The sequence below is a fragment of the Sciurus carolinensis genome, chromosome 3 (assembly GCF_902686445.1).
Source record: "Sciurus carolinensis chromosome 3, mSciCar1.2, whole genome shotgun sequence".
In the NCBI taxonomy this organism is placed as follows: domain Eukaryota; kingdom Metazoa; phylum Chordata; class Mammalia; order Rodentia; family Sciuridae; genus Sciurus; species Sciurus carolinensis.
The window spans coordinates 148,601,825-148,612,993 of NC_062215.1; the positions used below are offsets into that span (position 1 = coordinate 148,601,825).

General features: G+C 43.1%; 1 protein-coding gene across 5 annotated transcripts in view; it reads right to left on the reverse strand.

The window, feature by feature from the left end:
- Flacc1 (flagellum associated containing coiled-coil domains 1) overlaps positions 1–7,840 on the reverse strand; it is a 40,810-nt gene extending 32,970 nt beyond the window's left edge. For 3 of the 5 annotated variants that reach the window (XM_047546001.1, XM_047545999.1, XM_047545998.1), the window contains exons 1-4: positions 7,609–7,840; positions 1,644–1,807; positions 1,045–1,125; positions 191–239 (exon numbers count right to left, since the gene is read on the reverse strand). In XM_047546001.1, coding sequence (XP_047401957.1) covers positions 191–239; positions 1,045–1,125; positions 1,644–1,756 — 243 coding nt within the window. In that variant the 5' untranslated portion in view covers positions 1,757–1,807; positions 7,609–7,840. Of the gene's footprint in view, positions 1–190; positions 240–1,044; positions 1,126–1,643; positions 1,808–7,608 lie in introns of those variants that run through there. The other 2 variants (XM_047546002.1, XM_047546003.1) reach the window with 2 other exon arrangements.
- Positions 7,841–11,169: the final 3,329 nt, after the last annotated feature.

The window sequence follows — 11,169 nt, forward strand, 5'->3', positions numbered from 1 at the left end:
CATGCAAAGCCTGAACTGGGGCACTTGTGACTCTGCCACTTATCTGCCTCATATACTGTGCAATGGTAACAGCACCTTCTCCTGGGATCATCGCCAAGATTTGGGGAGATGAGTGTGTGTAAAAGGCCCGTGCCTTTTACTGTGAAGCTGCTGGATCAATGTCCCCCAACACTGTCCCGTTTGTACTCACATAAGATGACTTACTGCTCTCCTCCTGCTTTCCTGCATTGGTTTTCACTCTGCAAGAGAAAGAAGTGCTCAGAAAACAACCAGAACAAAGGTAAGCCCAAAGTTGAGGAGCTGTACCTCATGCCACCATCATCTGACCCCTCTTCTCTAAGCTCTAACTTTTAGGGTGGGTGGGTGTTATGATGTCCTCCAGAAGCTCATGTGTGAGACAATGCAAGAAGGTTTGGAGGAGAAATGATTGGGTTGCAAGAGTCTGACCCTAGTTAGTGAGTTAATCTCTGATAGGATTAACTGAGTGGTAACTGGAGGCAGGTGGGGTATGACTGGAGGAGGTGGTTCATTGGGGGCATGGCTGTGGGGTATCTATATATTTGTGTTTGGAGAGTGAAGTCTCTCTGCTTCCTGATCACCATGTGAGCTGCTTCTCTCTGCCACACTCTCCCACCATGATGTCCTACTTCATCTGAAGCCCTGAAGAATGGAGCCGGCCTTCTATGGACTAAGACCTCTGAAACTACGAACCCTCAAATACACTTTTCCTCCTGTATCGTTGATCTGGTCAGAACCTGTGGTCACAGCAGTGAAAAAGCTGATGAAAACACTGGGGAAACCTCTGATGCAGGGTCTCAGGGGCTGAAGTCTGAATGGATCTTATTGGGCTAAAATCACAGTACGGAAGACTATAGCGTTTACACATAGGGCCTGAAGTTTTAGGGGAAATCACAGTGGATTCTGGCAATTCTCTGATATCCCTGGCAGCAAATTAGTTCAAGTCAGGCAGGTCTGGGCAAGTTGGGAATTATTTCATTCACATGCCTAAAACCATTCCTGCCTCACGGACCCCAAAATACTTACTTTGGGGAATCAGCAGGTTTTGCTGATTGTTGGGATTTGAGGTAATTCTGTTCTTTTGCAGCTGGTAGAAGAGGCGTTAACCTAAAAGTGAAAAAAAGGTAACTGAAAAGAACAAAGGAAATTCAAAAACCTGTTTTAACACTCCCCATTATTGGAATAATGACCCCAAATTGGAATATATGGCTTGAAAACTGTTATTGTGAAGATCTGAGGCCTTTAAGACCTCAGGCCCAAGGCCCTCACACTTGTCCATTGTCCCAGGGAATCTTCAGGTTAGCAGCACAGCTTGTCCCCAGTTGCCAAAGCTCTTGTCCCACAGGGAGGAGACTGCTGCCACCAAAGATTCTCAGTCGGAAGCTGCACTTTCCCTGTTGCACTGGCGCCCAGAGGTCCTCATTAAAACAACACTGAGCTCAGGCAGGACTTGTGAGATCAGCATGCAGCCCCAGCCTGGAAGAGAAGGCTGTGTGAAGCTAGGCTTTCTGGCCCATTTGGGATTTTGCTGCCAAGCTTACTATTTTTTGAAAACTTGTGAGACAAAGAAAGCTGCAAATGAAAACCAAGTCCCCTATACCTACCCTATCCCAGATAATCCTTACTTGCACCTTCCTGTAGGGGCCTTGTTTGGTGGATGACGGGTCTTGATTAGCTTCCGTGGTCCCAAGTTCCAGGGGTCCCAGCAGGTGCAGTAGATGAGAGGGTTGGGGTACATGGCCCCAGGTCAGGAGCAGTCTTGGCTTCTAGATCTTTCAGAAGGTTTTTGCTGAAATGAGAAAACAACAGCAGAAAGTTACATCACTTAGAATCAAAGCAAAAGTAGAGACAATCTGGGAAGGACTTAGCGAAGGCCCAAAGAATTATGGTAGATGGATTCCAAAAGCTGCTGATCTGGTGTCAGGTCTTGGCGTTAGAATAACACCTCCCTTCTTGCTGTCCAATAGACTTGACTTGAAAGCAATTTAAAATTTTCCATACTGAGTTCTTACTGCGATCCAGGTACACAATAAGTGCTCACTTTTGTTATCTCAAGTTTACAGATGAGGTTATTCAGAAAGGTCAGAGAGGAAGCAAGTTGCAGAGTTGGAAACAAACAGAAGTCTCCCAGATTCCTAAGCTCCTGCTTCCCTCAGGTCACCCTGACTCTCACTGATGTGAAGAGAAATTCCCACTGCAGGACCTACACAGAATTTTCTGAAAAATTAGCTGTCAATCAAACTACAATACAATCTCTCCTGGTCACCTACCTGAATTAGAATGAAAAATCCTCTTCCTGACTCCATAAAAGACAAACCCCTTTCATGAGGGGCCTACATTCAAGACAATTCTCAGATAGGCATGAAGGTTTAACCACTCTTATTTATCTTCATTATTTCTCAGAACTCTGCTCAAATAACAGAATTAAGAAAGTTTAAATTCTGCAAGCACAAGAATATGGGAAAGGTGACAAAACTGCACAACAGATCAGCACGTTTGGTTAAAAAAATATTGTATAAGAAAGCCAACCTAATCATAGCAAAGTACACACTCGTGTGTATGTATAGAGACACTTAATATTGATTTAACCAGAAAGGGAATTGTAAGATAGCTGGGTCAAATGGTGGTTCATTCCAAGTTTCCTGAAGAATCTCCACACTGCTTTCCAGAGTGGCTGCACTAATTTGTAACCCCACCAGCAATGTATGAGTGTACCTTTTTCCCCACATCCTTGCTAGCACCTATTGATGCTTGTGTTCTTGATAATCACCATTCTAATTGGGGTGAGATGGAATCTTAGGGTAGTTTTGATTTGCATTTCTCTTATTACTAGAGATGTTGAACATTTTTTCATATATCTGTTGATTGCTTGTAGATCTTCTTCTGGGAAGTGTCTGCTTATTTCCTTAGCCCGTTTATTGATTGGGTTATTGGTATTCTTGGCGTGAAGTTTTTTGAGTTCTTTATAGATTCTGGAGATCAGTGCTCGAATTAAAATTGGCATACTACAGTGATGCAGCTACATCAATGTTCATAGCTGCTCAATTCACAATAGCTAGATTGTGGAACCAACCTAGATGCCCTTCAATTAATAAATGGATAAAGAAGCTGTGGTATATATACACAATGGAATATTACTCAGCCATAAAGAAGAATAAAATTATGGCATTTGCAGGTAAATAGATGGAGTTGAAGAATATCATGCTAAGTGAGATAAGCCAATTCCAAAAAACCAAAGGCCAAATGATTTCTCTGATAAGCAGATGACGATACATAATGGGGTGGGGGTGAGAGGGAGGCAAGAATGGAGGAAGGATGGATTGCATAGAGGAAAAAGAAGGGTGGGGAGGGAGTGGAGGAAATGAAAAATAACAGAATGAGACAAATATCATTACCCTATGTACATGTATGATTACACAAATGGTGTGACTCTACTTCATGTACAACCAAAGAAACAAGAGTTGTACCCTATTTGTGTACCATGAATCAAAATAAATAAATAAACAAATAAATAAATAAATAAATGGGACCTGTCCAAAAAAAAAGGAATTGTGACTTCACTGGGGGAATGGGGGAGGGGAATGGAAGGAGGATGTGTAGCAGTCAAATCCTATTTACTATGCTAGGAATCAATAGAGGTGTAAAATTGAAAAATTAACTGGGAGTGTGGCTGTGATAGAGCACTTGCCCAGCATGCTTGTGGCTCCCAGTTCCATCCCCAGCACTGCAACAACACCAGCAACAAAAGAGCAACATTGTTTAGAAGCAGGAGGTTAAATTCCAAAAGAGTTGAAAATAATTGCCTCTGAGGAGTACAACTGACAGAGGAGTTCAGGGTGGGACAGAGATGTGATTTTTTCTCAATGTATTTTTAACATTATTTGTGTTTTAAGTGATATCAGTGGATTACTTCATTAAAAATAAATGCCAAAATTATGAAAACCAATAACCTAACTGAACGCTTAAAGTGATAGTTGATTCAAAACTTCAATTTCTAAATCAATGGCTGATTTCAATAGTGCTCTGGAATAAATTTGCTTAAGTTGAAAAATGAATAAACCTTTTTATTTAACATGACTGATGCATGAGGAACTCGGGCACTTGGTCTAAGGACTTCTAGAGCTAAAGGGAACTTGAAGATTAGGTCTCTTTACAGATGTGAGCACTGAGAAGCAAAGATGTGAGGTGACTACTCACCACTTGTAAAGGCTGATTTAACAGCATAAATACTTACAGGCTGGTGCTAAACGCTGGGACATAGGAAGACCTGGGCTTTGTCCTAGGGAGTCTGTAGTCAGTGCAGAGTCAGCAGAGCTGGTTGAGTGCTGAGGCGGGACCTGGACTTGGAAGACAGGCCGTGAGGGCAGATGGAGGTGAGCGCAGGGCTGGGCCAGGCGAGGGGCCTGGTACCAGGGGGCCACATGCAGTAGAAGCCAAGGCTAAGAAGGAGGGTAGGCTTGAAGATCAGGTGACAGGGCTACCATGTATAGCTGTCCATTCTTCACTGTGCCTGGGGGCCCTGTTAGGCGATGTCATGTGTCAAGGAAAGTGAAGCAGACAAGGTCAGGGAAGCAGATGTGGTGGAGCAATCCTGGTGAGAAGGTAAGGCCACAGGGACTAGGATGCAGGTGAGAGTCAGGAAGGAGGTTGCTGCAGTAGCAAGAAAGCAGCTTTGCTTCTGTTTAGACCCAATAAAGAAAGGTGTCGATCCTGAACCTGGGGGATTTAGCAGGAATCCCCGGGACAGGAGGTGAAAGGCCAGGCAGGCCAGCTCCTAGCAACTTCCCTCCCTAGTCCATGTCTTGCCTGCCCAACTGGACTGTGTAGTTCTTGAAGGCCAGGCCTCCACCATGGGTTTCCCTATGCCGCCCCTGAGCCTGCTAAGGTGACTTGTGTTAGATGAATATTTGTACCTGACTAGTAACTTGAGTCATTGTAACCATAGGAACCAGCTCAACAGGAAGAAAAGAACCCACAGATGAAAGTGCCAGAACTTATAATCATCATTACAGTATTATAGATAATATTAAATACTAGGCTTCAAAAACCAGAATGCATAGGTAAATTGCATGTGTCGTACAACAATAAGTGGAGTTTTACATAAATTTGAAACGACTGTTTAAAATCTGTAGAGGGATTGGGGGTGTAGCTTAGTGGTAGCGCACTTGCCTAGCGTGTTCCAGGCCCTGGATTCTATCCAGCACCACAAAACAAAACAAATAAAATAAAATCTATGGAGACATGAAGTGCTTTTGAAAAAAAGAAAATAATACATATGCAATACAATTATTTGAAAGTATGCACCTATCTGAGCAAGTATTAGAAAAAATATATTAAAAAATGAAAATTGACCTAGAATGTCAGGGTTAGCACCCCAACCCCTAAATACACAAAAGACTTTACTGAAATTCTGCCTGGGCTTTGAAATTAGAGGGACCTGACTTTGCTGACAGCCTCCCCTACTTAGGAGTGGGACAGCAAGAAACTTACTTTTCTGAGTCTCAGTTTTCTCATCTGCAAAATGGGAACCATGGGAATTCCTGCCTCATTCACTGCCACACAGTGAGACATGTCAGAACACTGCCTTGCACATAAGAACCAATGGCAGAGATTAGGAATATCATGAACCCCACAGTGGCATTTTGCATACAGGAAATTTTATTTGTATATTTTTAGTAAAATATTCTTATTTGCCTGTATATGTGTTAAATTGAAATAGGCTCATTGTATAAAGAAAGAAAGTCATAACAGAAGTCTAAGGCAGTGAAAAATATCCCAAATTCTAACACCTAGAGATGACTGCTGAAAACATTTTAGTTAATGCTTTCCAGAATTCTATATAATATTCTATAACTGGGAACAAACTATACTTATATTCTGTATATACAATTGTTTTTTTTTTAATACCACAAGCTTCTTTTATGTCAGTAACTATAGATCTATGTCCATATTTTTCAAACCTAAGTTTTTACAGTGGAGAAATTTTTTAAATGTGAAAGTACAGAAAATATAATGAACTTGAGGTCAGAGTTGTGGCTCAGTGGTAGAGCACTTGCCTAGCATGTGTATGGCCCTAGGTTTGATCCTCAGCACCACATAAAAATAAAATAAAGGTATTGCATCCACCTACAACTAAACAAAATAAAAAATACATGTAATGAACTTGCCCACCCCATAGTTTCAATGATTAGCAACCCATGTCTAATCTCATTCATTTATAACTACCCTACTCCTTCAGCATCAGATTATTTCACAAGAAATACAAAGCAAATATTTTTAAAAAGTCTGAGTCAGGTGAACACCTGTAATCCCAGTGGCTTGGGAGGCTGAGGCAGGAGGATTGCAAGTTCAAGGCTAGCCTCAGGAACTTAGTGAGACCCTGTCTCAAAATAAAAAGGGCTGAGAATGTGGCTTAGTGGTAAATTGCCCCTGGGTTAAATCCCCAGTACCATCCTTGCTAAATATATAAAAAAAAAAAAAAAAAAAGAAAAGAAAAGAAACAAAACCTGAGATTTGTTTCCACATCATCGTGACTATAAATTTCTATTCTATGGATGTACTCATTTATATTTTTAACTAGTTTTCTACTGATGAGTGTTTTCTTTTCCCTTTTTTCTCATTATAAACAATGCCTTGGTGTATATTAACTTATTAAAAAGCAGAGTCCTCTTTCTCTAAACATCTAAAACATTTAACAACCTATAAGACAAGGCTACTGAACAAACGCAATGGACATGAACTATAGGGCTGGAATGGGGTTCTGGGGGAGTCCTTGCCCTCCCACCTCAAGCCAATTGCTAAACCACAGGGTGGTCTGGGGTGTTGGGGGTGGGGTGGAGATGGGACAAGCAAGGTGGTAAAGAGGACATCTGAGGGCCTTGGGCAATGGCCATTTACTAATCAGCATGGCAGTGTGTGACTATGCCCCCTACTGAGCATCTTGAGCATCAGCCTTGACTTCTAGTACCTTCCCAAGGGGGAACCTCTTTTAATAGTTTTTTTTTTTTTTTCCTGGAAGGGTATCCTTCCAGAAATACTCTGTGTGTGTGCGTCTTTGAATTTTTTACATAAATGAGAGCATACTATGTATACTATGCTACACCTTGTTCTTTTTATGTAACAGGAGATCTAGTAGGTATTTCCATATCAGCACAGATGGTTCTCACTTGTAGTGACTTGGTGTTATACTGTTTATTTCTGAGGTGAGTGTGTGTGTGTGTGTGTGTGTGTGTGTGTTTAAGGATTCTTTCCCCCTTCTTTACCTTTTCTACATTTCTCTCTGATGAATCCCTGGAGGACCAGAATGCTGAATGTGCCAGTTGGTAATACCATAGTCACCAGTGAGCCAACAGAGCCTTGAGAGAGTTGCTGGTTAAACAACTAGCAGGAAAAAAAACCACACAAACTATCTTTTCCAAAGAGTCTACCTTGGACTGCCTAAAGATTCATTTTTCCTATATGGTTCCTTCCAAGATCAAGAGTCTTAAAGAAACCACAATGTTATAGACAAACTACTCCTCATCCCCACAATATTAGAGTTCAGTTTAGGTCAAATCCAGAGGCTCCAAAACTCAAGACTTTAGTGCTTACTCCAAGTGGTTGAGATGCCAAAGCAGAGATCCACAGCATGCAGAGATAGACTTCCAGAGAATTCAATCACAGGTTTTCACAAAGGCCAAAGTGACGTGAATGTAACTTTCCTTCTGGAGACAGACGGGTTCACTCTCTCAGTATTGCGATGAAAGTCAAACTAGAAGAGAAAGTAACCCCTCTGTTCCAATCCTTTGACTTGGGCCTGACTGTGAGGTTGTTCTTAGGAGATGGCAGGTGAAAGTTTGTTTCTTTTGTTACTATGGAAACAGAATGGCAGGACCTCATTGGCTTGGGCACTGTGTTCTTAAAGAGGGAAGTTAAATTGTCCAAGACCCAAATCAGTGATTGGCCGTAATAGTAAGGAATTCACACTAGGTTTCCACTTAAAACCTCAACCATGAGACAAAATAAGTTTAAGATCTATTTTCAGAGCAAATAGCAGTAAAGAGCCTTCCTAGGCTTAATTGGCCTCTGGCCATAGTTGTCAAGCAGAATCTGTGATGGATTTTAAATTCCTATGCTGTTGTCTCACAGAAACCTAGAACTCTAAAGCAGGCACTTTATTTCTTGAATTTAAGTCCTTGAAATCTGTTAATGTACAGTGTCCTCTGGGCAGGGATCTTTTTTGATAACCAATGGTTTCAGTTTTTTTTGTTTGTTTTTGTTTTCCCTAAATAAAACTGCTTTCTAACCATAGGAAAAAAGTGCTTGTTCATTTTGATTTTATTGCAACATAAGATATATTTCATACATTTTATCATAAAAAGTTTCATGAAATAATACCCCTGTTGCTTACTTTTCTATTTGTTTTCCTTTTCTAAATGAAAGCTGATTCTAATCTTCTACATTGATTTAATGATCAGCTTCTAGGTCACTACCCAGTTAAAAGCCTTGTTATAAATGCATTTGTCCATTCAACTGCACATTTTTTGTCTCCTGCATGCCAGGAGCTGTGGGTGGGTGTGGGGATGTCCTCCTGTGCCTCAGCTCCTAGCTCGTTAGAGCCTAGAGACTAATGGAGAAACAGTAAGTTCAATGCCAGGTCCGCGAATCTTGCATTAAGAGACTCGCAGGTGCAGTGTGAGTTGATATCAAGTATTACTCCTCTACCTCAGCGAGTCGGGAACAGTTTTAATCAGAGAAGGGAACTGACTCAATCTGAATATCAGAAAGACCATTCTGACTGCGACGTAGAGAAAGATTTGGAGGAATCGAGACAAACGGCTGGACACCAGTCAGAAGGCTGTGGTAGAGGCAGATGAGACCCAGGGTGGCCCCTGCTGAGGGGCAGGTGTGGGGATGGACAGACGATAACGCACTAGGAACTGGCGATTGGCAGGATGTTAGGATGAAGGAAAGGAGGGGGAATGACTACTCTGAGGCCTCTGGCTAGAGCCATTCGGTCGATGGCAGTGCCATTTATTGAGATAGGAGAGTCTGGGGGATAAATAGTTTTAGGGGTGAGATTATAAGTGCCAGGGAGAGGCCCAAGTGGTGATGTTAGTGTGTAAGCGTCCTCCCAGAACAAAGGGCTCTCCTAGAACAAAAGGAAGGCAACGTGGCACAGTCAGCGCCTGTGTGCACATGCGCGGCTCTGCTGCAACTCGGAGACGAAACGTCTGACGTGTGAAGGGAACGCTAACAGTACATACAAGGCAGATAAATGCTGCTTCCTGGCAGAAAGCCTCAATGTCCCATCTCTGTGAGAATCCCGCACCATTTCTTGGGGGCTCGTGTCTGGGATTTGGAAATGGTGTTTCACCTCCCTTGTCACCAGGATGCAAGCTCTGGGATGCTGGTTGAGGTGACCTCACCTGGTGCCAGCGGGCCAATTAATTCATAGGAGACTAGCCCTCTTGGTGTGCTAGGACAAGAACCCTAGGAGCACAAAAACCAGGTGGAACTCAGGAACCAGCACAGGGAGCACCGCCTGTAGGACAGGTAGGAACCCAGCTTCTATAAGTAGACTGGCCCTAAATGGCAGATGGGGCATCAGATCACCTCCCAGAGTTGCCCAAGTAGTCTCGATTGCACAGGATAAAATCCCAAGTCTCAGACAGAGGGCTGCAGAGTTGTGTGAGAGTTAGTGAACGAGATGGACAATGGGAGAGTGGCCTGGGGGCCAAAGCCAGTGTGGACTTCTGATCAGCAGGTCCATGGCAATCCTCAAACGGTTTAGGGTGGCCCTAGTTGGAGGGGTCAGGATACTGGGGTTTATAGAGTCCCACCAGTGCAAAGAGGCCCCTGAAATATCTCTGTGAGGGGAGCAGGTGGAGATGGACAAAGCGATTGCTCACCCCTTTCCCCTTTCCCTTCTCATGTGTGTGATTATTGTCTTTCGGGGGAGGAAATGGGTTGCAAACAGAGTAAACTTACTCTAGAGTGAATGATAAAAAAAATTTTCAAAAGGGATATTCCAGAGACTATGGAGTTAAGTTGACTTCCAGAAAACTCCAGACATTTTGTGAAATATATTGGCTTTCTTTCAGAGTAGGTTGAACCTCTGGCAGGTCACTAGATAAAGAACTAGTTAGCAGGGTTATCACAGGGGACCCAGGCTACCCTCACCGATTCTCCTACTTTGTTGGCAAAACATGATCCTCTCTCAGTCACATAGGCTGAAGGGTTGTCTGGAAGAGAACTGTAATACTGGCCCAGTTGATGGCTCCTCAAAATACTGACCAGAACCTGAGAAGCCCATTCTATCTGGGGAACCAGATGCAATTTCCCCACCTTATGTACCACTGTATCCTCGTTGCCACCTGCACTCCCCTGACCTACTGCAGCTGGAACCCCATGAGAGGCTGCTCACACCCCTGAGGCCGCCTCTCCCATGAGGCCATGTGAAGCCCAGCTTCCCAGGTGCCCAACAGATGCCATGAAGAGAAAACCTGGGGCCCATCTACTATGATCAAGACAGCCAGGTACAAAGGGCACAATGCACCTTCGTATATCAGCATTTCATCACCTCTGATCTTCTGAATTGGAAAAAACCATACTCCCTCCTTCACTGAGAAACCTCAGACTATGATTGATTTTATGCAGTCCCAGACCCACAAGCCCACTTGGACTGATTGCCTCCAGCTACTCCTGCCTGTTTAACACTGAAGAATGCTGCTGAATTACCCAAGCCGTGTTAAAGTGGTCAGAGGAACATGCCCTGGCAGGAACCATGAATGCTCAGGCTTTCTTCCAGAAACAATTTCTTGAGAAAGATCCCTGATGAGACCCTAATGATGACCAGGGATTTCAGATGGTTGAGTGTTATCAAGAGGCTCTTTTAGGTGGCAGGAAGGAAGAAGACCATGAATGTGAACAAGAACTCAGAGATGTTCCAGGGACCTGAAGAGAGCCCAAATGAATTCTATGAGAAGCTATGGAAAGTGTTCCATCTTTACAACCCCTTCAACCTAGAAGCAGCCAAATATCAGTAAATGGTTAGTGTAACCTTTGTTGGTCAGACTGAGGGAGACATGCAGAGTAAACTACAGAAGTAAGAGGGATTTGTTGGAATGATTGCCAGCCAACTATGGGAGGTTGTGACAGAAGTATTTGTCA